Genomic DNA, 20,203 nt, shown 5'->3' with positions numbered 1-20,203 from the left:
TAACTAGTGAATCTTCCAAAATTTCTGACAAACAAGAACAGTGTGATGCCTTAAACAGGCACTTTGTAGCTGCAGGCAATATCTTTGAGAATTCTTGTTCATCAGCTACTGACTCATTTTGTGACGCTCCTACCATCTCAGTTAGTTCTAGACCCTGTATTTTCTCATTAAGGCCCTTCTCTGGTCACAAAGTATTTGAAGCTCTGTGTGGCATTGGACCTAAAAAGTCTACCGGTGCTGATCAGTTGGATCCACATCTTTTACTACTAGCTGCTTGTGTTATAACTGATGCTTTGACGCCTTTTTAAAATTTAATAGCTGGAATTATTCCAACAGTGGAAAACTGCTCATGTTTCTCCATTGCACAAATGTGGTCCACATTTATCACCCAGTTTCTAAACTGCGTTGTTTGGCTAAAATATTAGAGCATATTGTTAACAATTAATTGAAATCGTTTTTTTATCTACTTATAACATGTTAAATCTTTATCAGTCTGGCTACAGATCTGCACACAACACTTTGACAGTATATTGTGATGGCGTTAGATAATAAACTAGTCTGTGCTGCTATTTTTGTTGACCTCTCTAAAGCATTTGACACAGTGGGCCACTCATTACTTTTAAAGCACCTCAAAACCATTGGTTTTGATTGAAAATAACTTAATTGGTTCAATATCTATCAAACAGATTTTAACGTCCCCTCTGCTGATCTAGCTATATAAAAACCTAGAGTCCGAATTTCACATTATAGAGCTAGCTCTGACTGACCTCAAATTACTACCTAATCTCAAAAACACAAAAATTTTAAAAGATTCTATTCACAAGATTTCACCCTCTTCCATTATAAACAGTAGTATCTTTACACTGAATGGGACTCCTGTTGAAAGTGTTTCAAATTCCAAATATGCGGGCATCTGGATAGATGATAAGCTGTCTTTTATCATTCGCGTTTCCAAACTAACTAAAAAAAACAAAAGCGTAAATTATCATTCTTTTATCATAATGTTTTATTTTGAAATGTAGAAAACAACTTGTTTAGGACACTTTTTTACCTGTTCTAGATTATGCTGATGTCACCTACATGTATGCTGCATCATTCCGCACTTTTATTTTATTACAGGTGGTGGGTATAGAACTCATCACTATGTTCTTTATGACAAAGTTGGATGGCCATCTTTATCTGTAAGGAGGGTACTGCATGTTTTTTTTTTTGTTTTTTTTTATCTACAAGGCCCTGCTGCATGTTTTACCTGACTATCTCACCAATTTTATCTCATTTAGAACATGTAATTTGTATAATTATTCACAAGAGTTCTTGATTTTAAATATTCCCACTGTAAGGACCAAATTGGGGAAGACTGATTCTCAGGTCTATGCCCCTAAGAAGTGGAATGACTTACAGCACCCTCATGAACTAAATCATCTTATTTCTTTAAATACTTTCAAATGCCTTTTGTTCAATGTTCTGCAGTCTGATTGTAATTTTAATTTATGATCATACTATACAATTGACACACAATTGACCTGTGTGTGTGGGTGTGTGGGTGTGTGCGCGCGCGTGCGCGCGCACACCACACACAAATACACACATTTTGGAAGATTCACTAGTTACTTGGTAAGGTAATATTGAATTGTGACAATTAGATAGGGTTTTAACAATTTTCCAAATTTTCCAGCGCTGAATCATCAAGCCACATGATCTCAGGCTTCCAAGAATGTATGCTTCACTTGCATTTGAGGCATTCTGTAGTATATTAGTTACAACTCTGTCCAGGTCTTGATTTGACAATACAGAATACCTTAATAGCTCAACTCCCAGTCTTTGTCTGTGTCTGTATAGTTCCTCAACTAATTCCAAAGCATGATGCAATTCTCTGCCATGACATACCGATGGACACACAGAAACCTATTCAGTGGCTATGCTGTATCTGGGCAGTCCAGGATGGCCAGTCAAGATTGATGGAGGCGTCAAATTTGTGGTCACTTCAGTGGATCTCTGTCTGCCTCGTGTTCATGCAGCAAGTTGTGAAAGAATCTTTACAATGATCCTAGAAGGTTACTGATATCCCTATCATCAACACACAGCAAGAAATGCAGATCGAGTATGCTCATTAAGCTCTCTATAAAGCCTCTCCTGATGGAAATTGTCAGACTCCTCATTTTGCAGCCTCTCAGTGAATTGCAGAGCACTAGTTTAAAAAATGACAACATCCTCCTCATTGCCTCTCACTTCAAAAAATAAAGCTTGGAATATCAGATAAACATACATTGTGGTTGAAGCAAGGGTTGAAATACTTCAAACTCAGCAAACGCACATGCACTTCCCTGTGTGGAAGCTTCCTGTTTCTGCCAGATGACAGGAAGGCCCTCTTGTTTAACTGTAATTTTCATACTCACTACTGAACTGTTATAGTTTCAATTCTATTTTAGTAGTATGTGGTAAAGTTTTTTAGTAGTTAATGCAAAATGTTGTGCATGTAAGAGAGCATTTCACTTGTATATGTGAGAGTGTTTTAGTTGTTTATGTGAGAGTGTTTCAGTAGTGTATATAACAGCATTTCACGTGTATGTGAGTGATGATTCAGAATAATGTTCCTAATGGACCCTCATACATTTTACTCCCCAGTGTCAAGAGAGTGCAGCAGACCAATGATCTTAAACATGCAACCAAAGCAGCTGAGGGGTTTTCCAAGACCACACAGCTTACTGAGCAGCTCACAGAGCTGTTCAACTGAGCAGGTGAAGAGCAGATGGGGGAGTGGTCATGTTGCAGGTAACATGTGGGCCACTCTTGGGCATGAGTTTGACATTTTATTTTTAAAGCCTGGTCAGTGTGTGAAAATACATGCAAAATGACCGAAACAGTGTAGGTTCCCTGCAGTGGAACATGTCTCCCTGACTGTTGGACTTGGGAACAAGCAAACCATCACGAGATGGATCTTTTCTGAATTCACAGACTCAGCTGATGTCACCTGGTATTAATATATTTAAAAATCAGAACCAGAAATACTTTATTGATCCCTGTGGGAAAATTGCTTGTGTTTCAGCTGTACGTAGTATCATAATCAAAGAAACAGGTAGTGCGAAATTTGATGCCCTAGGCAAGATTTTAGGTGGCGCCCCCTTCCATCGCAGTCAATTTCACAATCACTTTTCATACACTCACACAGAAACTGCATGTATGTATTGAAGATTTTATTTCTTTTAAGTACAAAATATCATATACCAAATATAATATACCAAATAAAAACTGAAGAAAGAAACAAATGATAAAAATACAATATAAATAAGGCATTGCACGAACATATTATCTCTCAGCCTCAGCAAGTGCTCGCTATTGTCTCTATTTTCAGCCGCTTCGCAAAATGACCTCGAACTCCTTCCATGTTGCCATGTGGGTGTGGTGCTACTGGCTATCCTCATGAACCCTCAGCAAGTGGCTTGCATTTTTCCAGTCTTTTAGTCCTTCCTTATTATGTCTGTATTCTTTTGGAGAAAACATTTAACAGCAGATGCAGAGCTAGCTATCATTTCTGTTTGAGTACATCAGCCAGCTTCTTTTGATTTTTTTCCAGCTGACTAATACTCTGTTACAAAAGTCATCTTTTTTTCCCATCTTTTTTATTTAAAATGGTCCTGTAAACTAACTCTCATCTCACTTTGTCAGTTAGAAATGATGGCCAGTCAGCAGGTCTACTGGTGCAGCCTTTAGTCCTGATGCGGTGTCACTCTGCTGTGCTGAGGAAAAGGAACAGGAGCACCTAGTGGTGAAATATTTTAAAAGTGCATATGAGGAGAGAAGTATATTACCACTGCATGTTACATTTTAATAGTTAATAGAACAAAAGATGCTCGATGCATGCTATACAAGCTATATTTCTTCTCTCACCCGCGGAGCTCGCGCCCCACTCCTACACTAACAGTGGGTAGGAAATGCGGACTTTTGGAAAGTGTCCTTCAAGGGATCAAAATGTCTACCAGTGGGACGGCTCAGCCCTGCAGAGGAAGGCAGGTGGAGGAGAGGGAGGCTAACTTTGCCCCAACACCACCAGGGGGCCTACAGAGGGGAAAGGTACAAAAATAATGGGGTGGGGGGCAGATCTGGGTCCGACAGTCCCCCACTGTCAGCTGGTTTCAATTAGACAAAAGTCACAGTTAGCTGTGTTGCACTTTATAAATGTAAATAGTTATGTAACGGGCGCTCAGACTGCTGAATGCTCCCCTGCCTGCAGTCGTACGTGCATGAGAACTGCATCAGACAGCACATCGACGATACAAGTCCCAGCATCAGTGTGCTGCAGTGAAATCAAGCCCCTGAACACACCCTGCTGCAGTCTGCACACCAGTCTCAGCACTGACAGCACACTCAACTCACACCTTCACTGAGCAGAGGAAGAGACGACGATCTTCTGGAACACAGCTGAGGTAAGCTCATCTTTACCGCATTGTGTCCCGCTGGACAAACTACGACAGGTAGCCCAACCCGGGACAGGGCCAGTGTCATTGAACACGGCGCTGAGGACACGAACCCCGACTGTTAATCTGGCATCCAAATGGTTTGTAGGGACTTATGTCGGGGGAAAGCAATGACGGTATTAAAGGTGTCCAAAAATAGCCAAGAGTCCTGCACGGAACGGCCTCAATTGCGTTGGTGCGGCTCCTGGAGCGTTGCCAAAATCCACTGCGGTCCCGTCAGCGCGTCAGTCTGTGCTGCGGACCAGCTGGACGTCTGAAATGCATGAATGCATGCTCACAAACATTTTGTCTCTGGCTGCTGTAGTCTTGAATTCAAAAGGTCTGCTGCAGATCTGGAACATTCTCAAAGCATATGCATATCTAACAGTTTATACAATAAAACCCATATTCCTTGATTTCTCCTACACTGCGTGTTTGTAGTCTTCAAGTAGCAGAAGGTTCAGGTTAGACTCTGCTTACTCAAGGCTGGTGGCGGGTTTGGCCTGGATAAAGATCCATGAGAAACTATTTGTATCCTCGAAGATCAGTGCTGCTGACATTTTGAAACATCCAACAGAGAGTGGACATCTCTTCACCTGTGTATAGCACACAGGGATTCGTTAATAAATAATGAATGAGCTGTATCAGTGGCAGTCAATTCAACTCATCCAGTGAGGAGACAGAACGGACGACGTCCCACTAAGATCTAGTTGTTCACGAGATCTAAGAAAATGGAAAGTCCTTTTAGTGCCATGCATACTGACTAATCCAATATCAAAATTATCTGGATTACCTGATTATCAGAATTATTTTTTTAAATTTGATTTGTGATAATATAAATATATTTAAGAATGTGTTAATGTGGCTCTGATGCAATATGTAATCTGTAAAGTAAGTAGGAGTTAAAGTTATCAAATAAATGTAGTGGCATATAAAGCAACAGAAAATGGAAGTACTCTAAATAATCATACCTTCTTCCTCAAAGTAAGTGTTGAGTAAGTGGTTTTAGTTACAGTCAATTGCAAGCTAACATCTACAGCAGCTGTAATGGAGTTAGAGAAGTACTACAGCGGGGGACAGCAGGGTACGATGTCACCATCTTTTCTATTGCTATTTGTTAATCCCAGAACTAGGACTGTCAATCTTGTCAGTCTGTTAATCAAATATTCAATGGCGATGAATCGTGATATTCTCCATAGTTAACTTGCAATTAATGCATATTAATCAGAATTGTTCCAGGTGTTTAACCTTCCATGTCTCCACCAGATCATAATCTGTTAAAATCTGTCTCAATGCTCTTGTTGAACCCTCATGTGGCGCTTCACCCCTCATATTCGGATGCAAATCAATAGTACAGTGAAACCCCCCGATGTATATCAGTTGTATATCTGCTTTTAAAGCTGTCTCTTAAGGTTCTGTATTAGAGGCTAGATTGGTTCCACTATCAATTAAGTGATCAATCTGGGAGGGATTGTGTTGGGACATGACATTGAATAAAAAGCCAATGGAATCATTTCCTTGAATTTAAGCCATATTTAAGCCAGATGCCAGAGCAACGTTGAGGGTAAAATTTTCTGTGCAGTATACAGGAGAAGCAACTGTAATGTACCTTATTTTCTGTATTCTTATCTGTACTATTTCTGATTCTGATTCTGAACAGGGAAAACAGGAAAAGACAAACAGATAATTTACTGAAGAAGTTAAGCTACGTTTGTTTATTGTAATTTTCTGGAAACATTAAACTGTGTCCACACATAACATGTACATCAACAGGCAGATGAATAAGAGGTTGTGATGCATTTATGGTTCCAACCCTGGTTAAGACAAACATTGCTTTCAAGATTCAAGATTAATTTGAATTTTCATTATGCAATAAAACATTGAATGATGAAATGTTTGTTTTCATACCCTAAGGCCACTTGATAAATAATGATAAAGTCAGATAAAATTATTCATGGTAGCGTGCTGAGGATGAGTAAAGGAGTCACTGCCTGTGGACTGAGGCTGCTCTTCAATCCTCCGGTGGTATGGCAGCAGATACTTCTGTATCTTTTGCAAGATGGTAGCAGGGTGAACATACTGTGGCTGGGGTGGGTGTTACCTTTAAGTATCCTATGAGGTCTGTACATATACTAATAATACTATTATATGAAATCATATAATAATAATAATAATACTAATAATAATAATAATAATAATAATGATAAGTACATATTATTATTATTATTATTAAAATGTTGGCCTTTGCATGTCTCTATTGATATGTAGGCTTCAGAGATGATAGGAAGCCCGAGGCCGCTGTAGGGAGGACAAGGCCTCCATACATTGGACGCCCGCTCTATCAACTGAGCTAATGGGCGCCCTACTATTATTATTATTATTATGACTATTATTATTATTATTATTATTATTATTATATATTTTGATTTTTATCATAGGTGTTGTTGTTATGGCATATACTCATTTCCTGTGACTAAATCCTCCTCTACTGTAATTTCTCCATCAGCAGCAGGATGGTTCAAAATGACAAAGACCCAATGCCTGCAGTGGGGAGCCTCTCCCCAAGCCAACTGCTGTCTCTCCTCAAGATGGAGCCCAAGACTCTTGGGGTGAGCAAAACTCAGTTTGTTGACCAAACCACATACTCGACACCCTGACAACCAGTGATTAGAACTCACAAATACAAACACCAGCGTCATATGACTTTACATGTGAGATGGCACACTTTAATTATAATCTCATGTGTTCAAAGAAATAAATAAAGCTGTCTTTTTCTGATATAAAGGGCTATTCCAGTACATTTTCCCCATAACAAGCTCTGATTTTTTTTTTTTTTTTTTTTGCCATTCATTTTTTAATGAATTTGTTGGATTGGATCATGATGATGCTGATCACCTCTCCTTCCTGCTCTTTACCCCCCTAGGCCATTCAGATTATTATTGGGGCTTTAATTCTTTGTCTGAGTGCGTCAGTGCTCCAGATCCACGAGGTGCACTTTACAGGAGATGTGGCTCTCTTCCTGATCGTTGTAATACAGGTCAGTTAGAAGCCATTGAATGGAAATCACCTCTTTTAGATGAAACTGATGGACTTAGATACTTCATTTGAAAACTTTTCTTACATTTACTCCACATGGTGTGCTTAAGTAAGCTGTACTTTGACCCACCAGGTGACCTTGTCTGGTTCTGTGTTGGTCCACAGTGGGAGGAGACCTTCTCTGTTTTGGGTGAGTCTTATTCAAACCAGCTCTGTGTTACAGCCTGTGTGATCTCAGGTGCTGGATGATGAGTCATTCAGTAGCATTATTACAGTCAGGGCCCAGACAAACCAAACTGACATCAAAGAATTAGCAGAGATGAAGGCCAGCCATTGCCTCATGTCGTCTGTGTCTCAGCCATTAAGATGCACTTGAACACACCACTAAGACCACAGCTGATGGCCAACTAGCCTGAAGTCCTGTGCCTGCATGGAAGCAAATACCTCTCCATACCACCAGGCGGTGGTAGTCTGTACTCCTCAGATAAACAAACTGTTGATATGATGATAAAGCAACATTTTATCACAACTTTCTCGCTAATATAAGTACTTCTGTAGTGACTTGTTCTTATCAAAATAAAACAACAAAATGAACCTAAGCCACTGAGGGGTTGCTGTACTGGTACTTGTAGTAGTAGCTGATACGTCGTCTTCTGAGTCCAGTGAATGAATGAAACACGTGAGCATCGTCTGCAGTCACCATCTTCATGCTTTTGTGCTCTTAACAAATAAGCGACTTTAGCCAAACTGTGTACACACTTACATTAACTCTGTAACTTGAATGCAAATCAAAAAAAGGGCTCACATGTTTGCCACAATGCAATAATAAGATGACAAGGGCAACGACGAGGACGACGACCACGTCAAAAAAACTGTGTGCTTCCCCAGTCAACACCTGCTGAGTAATTACCTGCTGTAACATTATAGAGTGCCAACTACTGTGGCACCCAGGTATTATATAAAAGATAAGCAAATACACACATGAACCAAAAAAATGTCTCTAACAACTTCTAATTAAGATTATGTCTCATAAAAGTGAAGATGTGGGGTTATAAAACAAGGAGAAACTGCACTCCATTGCTGAAATCATGGATACTACAAGGACACGCTCAGATCTCAGGGTTACCCCGCGATTCCACGAGATACGTGTCCGCTGTGGAGCTGATAGGTTTCACTGTAGTCTGTGTTAACTTCCACCAGGTCCGCTGCGCTATTTATCTGCTCTGTCACAGCTCCGGCAGTCCGAAGCCCTCCGGAGCAGATACGGAGCATCTGCACACAATTCTTAAGAAAGAGACAAAAACAAGCTCTTATGCTAATCCTTTGGTTGGGAACACTTTGTGTTGTTGTTTTTAGAACACATATCTATAACTACGGTCGCGAGTGATTATGTGATTATTGCGGGAACTCCTTGGTCTCGCAACACCAGTTGTCACAGTACAACCCTCCACCAGTTGCAGATTCAAAACGCAACTGGTGGGGATTGCCGGACAGCGTTTGTCCACCCTTTGCAGCTTTAACAGCTTCAACTCTTCTTTGTGAGATATAGTGTGTCTTAGAGAGATAAATTCCATGAACTGCCAATGTTGATACCTGCAATATGTGGGGAACACGATATTTGCATGTAATACTGGCACTACACAGCTAAAACATAATGTATTGGTCAAACACAGTGCTAGGCTAAGGCTAAGGCATAAAATATGCTGTGACCTGTACTTTCATTGCCAAGTAAGAACTACCCTTTATCTCTCAGTTAGGAAGCTATTTCTTGGCTTTTCATTTATGGTTCACACTCGGGAATCTGGATAAAATAAATAAATAAAATTAAACTTAGCACAGCCCTGTGATAGACTGGCGACCTGTCCAGGGTGTCCCCTGCCTTCGCCCTAAGTCAGCTGGGATAGGCTCCAGCCCCCCCGCGAACCTGCAGAGGATTAAGCGGCGTACATATAATGTGTACAGATAATGGATGGATGGATGGATAAACTTAGCACAACAGCCCAGTTTTATTCATTTGGCTTTAAATAAATATAGGTATTTGTTTCACACCTACCATGTTTTTGAGTGTTTTAGCTCTTTTGTTTGAAACGGAAAAAAGTTGCAAAATAGATATAGCTGCTATCTAAAATTAAAAAAAAGTTTGACGATCTACAGCAAAATCTGATGAATCAGATTTGACTATGAAAATCCTTAGTCACAGCACTATTAGACTATTATGTATTAAGAATATTCTGGCTACTCTTCTTCTTTATCTGGAGAGACTATGGACAGTCATGCAGATGACTCAAACTGTCTCGCTCCCTCAGTTTGCCGACCCTTGTTGAGGCGAGAGAAATGTCCTTTCTCCTTCAGGAAAAACATGCAGCCACAGGTGTGCTCCTCCGGCACCCTAATGACAAATTCTTGTGGCAGCAGGAAAAATATCTTTTTTATATATATATATATACACTATATTACCAAAAGTATTCGCTCACCCATTCAAATGATCAGAATCAGGTGTTCTAATCACTTGGCCTGGCCCCAGGTGTATAAATTCAAGCACTCAGGCATGCAGACTGTGAAACAAGACATTTGTGAAAGAATGGGCCGCTCTCAGGAGCTCAGTGAATTCCAGCGTGGAACTGTCATAGGATGCCACTTGTGCAACAAATCCAGTCGTGAAATTTCCTCGCTCCTAAATATTCCACAGTCAACTGTCAGCTCTATTATAACAAAATGGAAGCGTTTGGGAACAACAGCAACTCAGCCACGAAGTGGTAGGCCACGTAAAGTGACGGAGAGGGGTCAGCGGATGCTGAAGCGCATAGTGCAAAGAGGTCGCCGACTTTCTGCACAGTCAATTGCTAGAGAGCTACAAACTTCATGTGACCTTCAGATTAGCCCAAGTACAGTACGCAGAGAGCTTCATGGAATGGGTTTCCATGGCCGAGCAGCTGCAGCCAAGCCACACATCACCAAGTGCAATGCAAGGCGTCGGATGCAATGGTGTAAAGCACGCCGTCACTGGCCTCTAGAGCAGTGGAGACGCGTTCTCTGGAGTGATGAATCACGCTTTTCCATCTGGCAATCTGATGGACGAGTCTGGGTTTGGAGGTTGCCAGGAGAACGGTACATTTCAGATTGCATTGTGCCAACTGTGAAATTTGGTGGAGGAGGAATTATGGTATGGGGTTGTTTTTCAGGAGCTGGGCTTGGCCCCTTAGTTCCAGTGAAAGGAACATTGAATGCTTCAGGATACCAAAACATTTTGGACAATTCCATGCTCCCAACCTTGTGGGAACAGTTTGGAGCGGGGCCCTTCCTCTTCCAACATGACTGTGCACCAGTGCACAAAGCAAGGTCCATAAAGACGTGGATGACAGAGTCTGGTGTGGATGAACTTGACTGGCCTGCACAGAGTCCTGACCTGAACCCGATAGAACACCTTTGGGATGAATTAGAGCGGAGACTGAGAGCCAGGCCTTCTCGACCAACATCAGTGTGTGACCTCACCAATGCGCTTTTGGAAGAATGGTCAAAAATTCCTATAAACACTCTCCTCAACCTTGTGGACAGTCTTCCCAGAAGAGTTGAAGCTGTAATAGCTGCAAAAGGTGGACCGACATCATATTGAATTCTATGAGTTAGGAATGGGATGGCACTTCAGTTCATAGAATGAGTAAAGGCAGGTGAGCGAATACTTTTGGTAATATAGTGTATATATCATAACCTAGCTCCAATCTGTTCCTTTGTTTATATTTTTGTATATATATATACATACACATGTACACATAAAATATAAAAAAAATACACACACTATATGATATATATATATATATATATATGATATATATATGATATATATATGATATATATGATATATATATATATATGATATATATATATCATATACTATATGATATATATATATATATATATATATATATATATATATATATATCATAACCTAGCTCCAATCTGTTCCTTTGTTTTTAAATTAACTCCTTAAGAATAGTACACACCCTCCCACAGATCCTCTTCTGCAATCCAACTCACTACACCATCTGCGACCCGCTTGATAGAGGTAAGAGCTTTAGCCCGAGCCCGAGCCCGACCCGGCCCGAAATTCGGGTCGGGTCGGGCCTAAAATGTCAATCATTACGTTCGGGTCGGGTCGGGTCGGGCTCGGGCTTCTCTCTCGCTGACTTTTTTTTAAATAAATATGTTTATAAAAATGTATACTAAAACGATGTGTGGATACTAAACTAAGGAATACTTGTTGTAAATAAATAATTTGGATAAAACAGAGAAGGCGGCGCTGTAAGGTAATTGCTATATAACTACTACTTAACAGGAGGCGCAGAGCAAGAGCACGCTTTGCGCACGGCTTTGCGGACATTTCGTGAACGTAAAATACTATGGGATAAATTGAAATTTCGGGTTTGCTTCGGGCTCGGGCCTGCAAATCAAGTTAATTGGTCGGGCTCGGGCTGGGTCGGGCTTTAATGCCTGTGGGCCTGGGTCGGGTCGGGCTGGATTTTTTAGGCCCGATCTTACCTCTACCGCTTGATTACCATGGGCTCTAAAGATTTCAGATGCTCAGCCCCATGCCCATAAGGCATTTACAACATTGCCTTACTCTCAACCTTCAAATTCCATCTCAACTCACTCACACAGTAATATGTGTATATATATATATATATATATATGTGTGTGTGTGTGTGTGTGTGTGTGTGTGTGTGTGTGTGTGTATAGAACTAATAGTGGTGTAATCTGCCTAGCAGTAGGTGGCAAATAATAAGGGTGCCCAGAGCAGAGCCCAGAGGGATGCCGCTATTGACCGGAGAGGACAGTTATTTTAAATTTTAATGGCCAAGGATACTTAATAGCTATAGTTTCTCCACAGATTTATGTTGGCAGCTGGAAGTACATGATGTAAGTTTTTTACACTCCTGAATCTTAAGTGTGAAAATCTATAGATAAACATGATAACAGCGACAGAATCACCTCTTCCCCATTGCATGAATTTGTTTGTTTGTGTGTAATCACTAAACATCAGCAGATGTTGTTTTTTGCAGGTTAAATGTGTCCTGGTGCTACATCTCATCAGTGCTGCATTTGCCACTGCTGCCTTGGGCTTGATGTCCAAACACCTCCCCTACCGCCAGGACTCTTACCACTGTGAACACTGCCGCAGACTGGAGCTACATGCCGTGGTATTGTCTTTAAAACCTATAGAGGCCAGAGCACTATATGAAATTAGATCGTTTTAAGGTTTTATATGAAAACACTAGGGAGGTCATGTTACAGCCTGTTAAGGCCTATCACCCACAGCACATCAGTGAATTATACAAAAGCAGGAAATAACTGGACTAAATAGCAACATGATATTGAAATTCAATCTTAGGCTAACAGTGATCCGTCTGGATTTGTTCTATGAGTTGTTTGCTTTCGCAAGATATGAGTCTTTCCTGGTGCAAGACTGAAACAATGTTTGCAGGACAGAAATATATTCCAAACAAAAGAAACCCTCTGATATTAGACTTGAAGTTTAAGTAAACATTTTTGATAGTATGTCATGGTAAGTAGGTGGTAATTCCTGAGAAACATCCATCCATCCATTGTCTGTAACCGGTTTATCCTTTTTATGGGGTTGCGGGGCTTTTGCTGGAGCCAATCCCCGTTGTCTCTGGGCGAGGGCAGGGCACACCCTGGACAAGTCGCCAGCTCATTGCAGGACATTACTGAGAAACACATTTTGGAATTTCTTCGAAATTACCCCCAAATCACCACATAATTACCTCAAAATGTATTGAAAATTACCCCAATATTATCTATTATTAATAATGATAATAATGATGATGATGATAATGATGATGATAATAAAAATGAAAATGAATAAATGTAACTGCATAGAGACATTAAATTGCACATTAAGCAAGCACAAATTGTAAAGTATAGTTGCACAGTGCAAATATGAGGTTATGGTGACAGAGAAAGTGACAGAGACTACAGCAGTGTAAGATGTTAGTGCAGAAGAATCTGACTGCAATTGGAATAAAGGACCTGCAGTACAGATGTAAGATTATAGTGCATTTCTAGGGGAAAAAAATCAACATGACTAATGATCTGATCGCATAATAAATGTTTTACTTGCAATATAAATCTATGGAGGATAGGAAAGAAACAGATTTAACTATCTGTAATCTGTCAGTCTGTATACATTTTCTTTCACACAGGCTATGTTGCATACCCAGAGCCTTCACTGTTGTTTGACTACATATTTCCCTTAGTTAATGTCCATGAATTCATAGTTGACACATAATGCTATGTATAGGCAGACTCCATGATTCTTTGTCTTTACTGTCCACTGCAGCAACATTGTTTCAGGAAATGCACCGGGCTGATCGAGCAAAAGTGTAAAGTAAGTGATTGACTACTGTTACAACAAATACTTTGCTCAGATAGGTTTTGTAGTGTTGACTTGTTGAATGCATGTGGAAGACCGAAATGTCTTTAACTGGGAGATGCCCTGAATTTTTTTCTGTTTTTTAATGAGATCACCAGTGTCACAAGAATTATTGCTGTTTCCTCACATATCTGTTCATGGGTTTCTCTGTCTAGCTGTTGATTGACGGGATCTTGGGGACATTGGTGATTTTCTTGGTGCTGGAGCTGTTAATCTGTATCACTGCCATGCTGTTTGGACTCAGTGTTCTAGCTGCAGGTGGCACCCACGTGAGTTCTGATACCTTTCATCAAGTGATAATTGACCTCTATGGGACAGAAAGACTGAACCACACAGACACAGCATTGATATACTGTCACCTTCAAAAGTACCTGAATAATGCCAAGGTAAAGTGATGACATCAAATATGGATGAACAGGATAGTTAAGCACATTTTATGTGACCCAGATGATGTGACGGTATATTCAATAACTAGCTTACTGTATGCATGTTAGGCTAAATCAGGTGCAGGTAGTAGTAAGTCATAGGTTGTTAGGTAAAACGGAGGGTGAGTAGTTAGTAAAGTGTGGTGGATCGCCTCTGTTAAAGAAGTACTATATCATTGAAATACAACATTACCTTAGCAACATCTTGATAAAAGGTCATAGGATTAAGGTGATGATTAAATGAGGTTCTCAGATAAAGTGGTTAAAGGGGTGAGGCAGATGACACATGTACTGGTACAAGTGGAAAACCTACAAAATGAGATGGGTAATAAATAGGTGGTTCCACCTTTCCTCTTTTACAGCAGCATTAGTAAGTTCTTACCTCAAAATAACAGCTTCAGAATCATTATTTATTATAATGACTTTATACAAGGTTTCCCCGTGGCCTTTGCTCCACTCCCAAAGTAACTCAGTGAATGAAGTGTTTATTTCAAACAATCACCATTGCTGGTTTTTGGGGCAGTAGAAATACTAAATAAGATTGTTTTGTTGAGTTTGAATGAAGTGCTATAAGATGATACAATTTTTTTTATCACTGAAGTCTGATAGCTTTGAGGAGGGCTAAGTAACATCTGTTTCTGGTTAAAGTGACATTCTCACCAAAATGGAACCTGAGCTTTTTTTGTGTATGTATAAGAGTCAAACCTTAGTGTAAAAGCGTTATTACAACGAAAGAAGCACTCATTTTGCATGGAGCACTTTTACAATAGCATCAAATTGCTATTTTTGAAACACTAAGAAGGATCAACATAACATTAAACTTTGCTCGTAGTATCACCAGGGTCTCTATACATAGCTCAACTGAACCACATACAGTCTACCCAAACGTGTCGATACCCGAGTATGTCTGGGCTGCCATGATGATGGCTAGAGGCAGAAGCTACTGCTAACGTGAGTTGTCCAAAAATTTGATTTTGGTAAACTCTGTGTACACAAATAATGTTCTCAATGCTTGTGTTCATGTGTAGAGACACTGATGATACTTCAAGCAAAGTTTCATATTGTGTTGAGCCTTCTTAATGTTTTAAAAGTGCCCCTCGCACTCCCACTGAAAATGAGTTTGAGCCGAAAACGAAAATATGGTCAATCTTAAAAGTGCCTCTTTCGTCGTAATTATGCTTTTACACGAAAGTTTGACCCATATACATTCACAAAAAAACCTAGGTTGTATTTTGGCAAGAGTATTACTTTAAATAAAAGGTTTCATACTCTTTCACAAGAAAATCTGTCTCCTTTGAGTCCTTTCCTTAATGTTGTCAGACACTGAGAGTATCAATCTCAGCCCAACAGTGGCAAAAACAAGTACCTACTGTGTGTGTGTGTGTGTGTGTGTCCTGCAGGCTCCCAGCCAGAGACCTGTCTATCCACAGACCCGCCCCCCACCTGTTTCAGCTGTGCAAGCAGTTCAAGCTGCTCCAGCTGCAGCTGAACCATCTCAGGTACCATCAACGCAATCACTGTTTTGTTTTTGATGTAGGCGCCACTTCTCCCCACGGAACTGATTGATTCTGAGGTTATTTCTTAGGTTGCTTCATTTGATATTTTGCTGACTGTGTGTCAGATTGAGAGGAACAAGAATGACTTGGTAGCATACCTATGGTGCCATGAGCACATTTAACATCTTGAGCCTGTGCACTGCCAGAGTGGAATAGCAGTTTCCTCTTTGAAGAAGCCATTCTGGCACATCACTTTTACATTAAAGGTCCCATATTATGAAAAACACATTTTCTCGGGTCTCTACATATATAAACTGGTCCTCCCTGAGCCTGCCAACTCCCAGAATGAGGAAAACAAGCGATTCCTGCATGGTTTCTACAACCCACACACTGGTAAAACGACGCACCTACAGGCTGTTCAGATTCAGCTCCTTTCGTTACGTAGCAAAAGCAGATATCCAAGAGGGGGATGTTGATCCCCGAGATGAAGTTCGGTGTGTCCAGCGGTAATCTAGCAGTGTTTCGCAATGTTGTCGCTTAGAGCTAGACACGCAAATTGCTCGGTTGTTGGTTGTAAAAATCAACATAAGTGGGGTGCCGTTTAGCTCGGTACTGAGGCTTCTTGTAGCGGACACGGGTTCGACACTTGACACGGGTCCCTTTGCTGCGTGTCACTACCCCTCTCTCTCGTCTCTTTAGCTAACCTATCAAATAAAACCATAAAAAAAAAAAAAAATCAACATATTCTGTCCCAGCTACAGAAGAACAGGAGAGACAGTGGTTGCGTTTCATTTTTCAACAACAACTTGCCGGCTACAGTTCGAGTAAGTTTGTGCGTGTGTGCTAACCACTTCACATTGGACTGCTACAGTAACAAAGGTCAGTACAAAGCTGGACTATACCATACCGGACCCAGCAACTGCATCCGAGCCACAGGTAAGTGTCACCATGTTTTGACAGTATTTACAGTTGACTACGAGTATGATGAAGTCAGCTGGAAATTGGCTCACTAGTTAGCTCCTCTTCGGTCTGCTGTGCATTGGTGTTTGAAGCAAGTTTAATGTTAATATTACAAGGGAGCTTGGTTGTCACAATATAAAGTCTGGAAACATTTGCAGACTGGAGACAGAGAGATGATTCGCACAGTGTCCAAGAGTTTGGAGACTGTGTTGGAGACAAATACAGCTTTCGCTAGCTGTTAGCCATTAGCTACACGGTAGTAACTGTAACAACACATACAAACAAACTAACATTAATCAGACAGACTAATCATTCTGAAAAGTCTTGCTGCAACCACGGAGTCTGTACTTCTTCAGGAGCCTCTCCTTCTGGGTCCGATTCTGGGTCAAACTTGTATGGTTGAATGAAAGCATCTCCGCGAGCCATAGTGATACATACATATACATCCACCATAACATTAGCACATGCTACCGCTAGCATAAGAGGCATCATCTTCCTGAGAGGGGCGTGTAGCAGGCGAAGCAGGTGTTGACAGACGGAGCTCATTAGCATTTAAAGGTGCAGGCACAGAAACAGCCTGCTGTCAGTAGAGCTCAGTAGAGCGACTTTTAGATAGCTGAAATTCAGGACCATGGATGGGTTTGGGCCAATGCATATCGAATACAGTGTTGTTGGACCTCTGAAAGCTGTGTGAAATTGATGAAAAACAGAATAATATGGGACCTTTAAATTTCAAGATTAATTTAACAGTCATTATGTGAGACAATATTATATAATTACATTCATGTTAATTACCTAAGCTATACAAACACAAGGAATGACGTTCCTCTGTAGTCTGGTGATATGGCAGCAGATACACCTTTACATTACCAATATATTTTTCATATGCTGAAATCTTTTTGCAAGCCATGTTAACACTGTACTGTTCTCTGTATACCAGCAGGTGGCTGTAGTTGTGACTGAACCAGATTCAGAGCAGGTTGAGGACATCTCCACTCCAACCACTGAACCCCAGGTGGAGCCAATAGAAGTTGAGACCACGGAGCCCTGATCTAAAGCACACTGTGCTGTCAAGTCATGCCATCTCATGTTAGAGTGTAAACAACTGGAAAATGAAAATAAGGAGCCAGTTAACTCCCATTTAGCTTGATGATATATTTCAACTCAGGTGACAAAGTCATACAAATGTGCTGACAGCAGTCATCAATGGTCAGACAGATAATAAGAATTGGTAAAAATAAATGTAATGGCATGACATGAACACAGTACCAGTGTGAGCAATGCTGACCCACGGTGCAGTATGTTGTGGTATCATATGGATCAGTGTTATTGGTAATGTTGATTTATTCTTCAAATACTAAGACCACTAATATAAGTAGAGTCAGCTTGGGACAAGCAAAGATGTTGGTCACCATAGAATAAGTAGGATGTAATCACTTCTACATTACACTAATAATGTATGCTCATGTTTGTTCATTAGACTAAAGACTAACTACTGGCACTTTTCAACCTCTTTTGCCTGAAACCTATTTTACTGTTGTCTGCTAGTAAGACCATTCTTTTATTTATTTGTAGATTTAAATTGTGTAAAGCCATTACAGACTTAACTGACTGAGTATTACAGCGGCTAATCCACTATCTATTATCCATTCATTATTGGCTCTAATATACAGTATATACTTGAGACCTCTTATCTTAAATGTAAAGAAGTACTCCAGTGATTTAGTACCAGACAGAAATATGAAAATTCAGACTAAAAAAAAAAAAGTCAGAATTCTTTTATATCAATAACTAAAATCCACAAATCTAAAATATACACAGTGCCAACTGCAGTGGCTCTTAGCAGAGTGCCAAAGGCCAAACAGTGCTGTTTAATTAATCAAGCCTAATCCAACATCAAAATTGATAGTCCTCCATCATTCTACAATTTAAACCACCCATAACTGCTTAACCATGATTTAACACTTCACATACTAGCCAACTTAATTCACCTGACACCATGCACTATTCGTGAGAAATTAAAACAAATGTCCGAAAATATGTCATATTGTTTCAGAAAGAGAGATGTTTCCTGGATCTGTCCGTTTACTTGGACCTAGTGCTGGGTGGTATACCGGTTCATATTTTCGTTATGATATGAATTTTTAATATACCGTCATACTGGTGTATTTGATTACACAACATTCAGAACGCTGCGCTGCGTGCCACTGTTTCAGACCAGACCCTTTTCATGTTGCGCTTCTAAACAGGCATGGGGCAACTGCGAGGCGTGGTGGGGGTAAACAGTAGTGCTGTGGTGTTATGTTACGGTGAAGATGACTAGGATAGACATTGCAGTTCATGACTTCATCTGCTGATGTCAAGATTAGCAACTGGAAAGCTGCTGAGATCCGGGAGTTGTTAGCATCTCCTTGGTCTCTGTAGCTGTCAGTTTTTTTGTTGTGGCGGTAGGCTACTAACGGTTAAAACATGATAAACTGCCCTCTTGGGAGCCAAAATGCACACTAAAGTGTCCTCATGGCAGCCAAAACGCCCTTCTTTTCACCCCTGCCCTTCAAAAAGTCTGTGCACGCCACTGTGCCTACCCCAGTGGCGGCTTTTTGGGAAAGAAGGTATATCAAACCTCCCTTTTAGATAGACAGAGCGGCAGAATGCAGCCTTTACCTTGCAGCAAATGTGCTACCTTTTCTATCAAAAAGGGGCTAGTAATTCTTCTCTCAACTAGTAGAAAATGCTGTGAATGCCTGATTATGCATGGAAAAAAAAATACCATCATATACCGTGAAAGCGTTAGAATTTTGAAAAATACTGTGATATACACATTTTTGGTCATACCGACCAGCACTACTTGGATCCACACCAAAAGTGAATGAGCTGAGACCCATCCATCATCAAAGTTTGGTGGAAATCTGTTCAGTATTTTTTTCAGTAATCCTGCTGACAAACCACCCCAACATGAAAAAACATAACCTTGTTGGTAGAGGTGAAAATATAAACTGGGTTATTGGTAGAGATCACAAGTTGCTTTTATGTTGCTTCTTGGTGAGTTGCATATAGATATGTATGATCATTTGAAATGTATAGAAGTTAGATGAGTATTGCTTACCTATGTTTTTTAAACTTTGGTAAAGATTGAAAGAATAAAACATGTGTCATGAGACTAAGGAACTCAAAGTTGGAAAGTTGTTGTGGAGATTTTAGATGTCCCCGGGTGCCTCTCAAGCTACCAGAGACATTCATATTTCTCATCTGTACTCTGTACTTTTGGAAGAAAGACTTGTGGTCCACCACCTCCATAAACGCTGCACATTGATTTATGGATATGTCCACCACGTCTTCCGTGGCTTGTAAAACTACATGTAGTTCAGCCTGGTAGTAGTTTGA

At 40.4% G+C, this 20,203-nt stretch overlaps 1 protein-coding gene across 4 annotated transcripts; it reads left to right on the top strand.

Annotated features, from left to right (window-relative positions):
• Positions 1-3,791: 3,791 nt before the first annotated feature.
• Positions 3,792-19,489, top strand: si:dkey-81h8.1 (uncharacterized protein LOC100034657 homolog). Of its 4 annotated transcripts, none has more exons than XM_037092527.1 (9): positions 3,792-4,424; positions 6,961-7,063; positions 7,378-7,491; positions 7,624-7,680; positions 12,548-12,685; positions 13,846-13,893; positions 14,094-14,207; positions 15,764-15,862; positions 17,763-19,489. In XM_037092527.1, the coding sequence occupies exons 2-9, from the start codon at positions 6,968-6,970 to the stop codon at positions 17,868-17,870; spliced, it is 774 nt and encodes a 257-aa protein (XP_036948422.1). In that variant the 5' UTR covers positions 3,792-4,424; positions 6,961-6,967; the 3' UTR covers positions 17,871-19,489. The 4 variants fall into 4 exon arrangements, with proteins under 4 accessions (XP_036948422.1, XP_036948421.1, XP_036948420.1 ...); XM_037092526.1 differs by having other exon boundaries at positions 3,800-4,424; positions 6,964-7,063; positions 17,760-19,489; XM_037092525.1 differs by having other exon boundaries at positions 3,803-4,424; positions 17,760-19,489.
• Positions 19,490-20,203: the final 714 nt, after the last annotated feature.

The sequence above is a fragment of the Acanthopagrus latus genome, chromosome 3 (assembly GCF_904848185.1).
Source record: "Acanthopagrus latus isolate v.2019 chromosome 3, fAcaLat1.1, whole genome shotgun sequence".
NCBI lineage: Eukaryota > Metazoa > Chordata > Actinopteri > Spariformes > Sparidae > Acanthopagrus > Acanthopagrus latus.
Note: the sequence above shows the minus strand (reverse complement) of the source record. Positions and strands in the feature narration are given on the sequence as shown.

Excerpts from the sequence above, each read along its gene's own strand:
- si:dkey-81h8.1 (XM_037092526.1), top strand. The coding sequence starts at position 6,968 with ATGGTTCAAAATGACAAAGACCCAATGCCTGCAGTGGGGAGCCTCTCC. Across the intron at positions 7,064-7,377 it reads TGGAGCCCAAGACTCTTGGG|GCCATTCAGATTATTATTGG; the intron begins GTGAGCAAAACT and ends TTACCCCCCTAG. Across the intron at positions 12,686-13,845 it reads GACTGGAGCTACATGCCGTG|CAACATTGTTTCAGGAAATG; the intron begins GTATTGTCTTTA and ends TGTCCACTGCAG.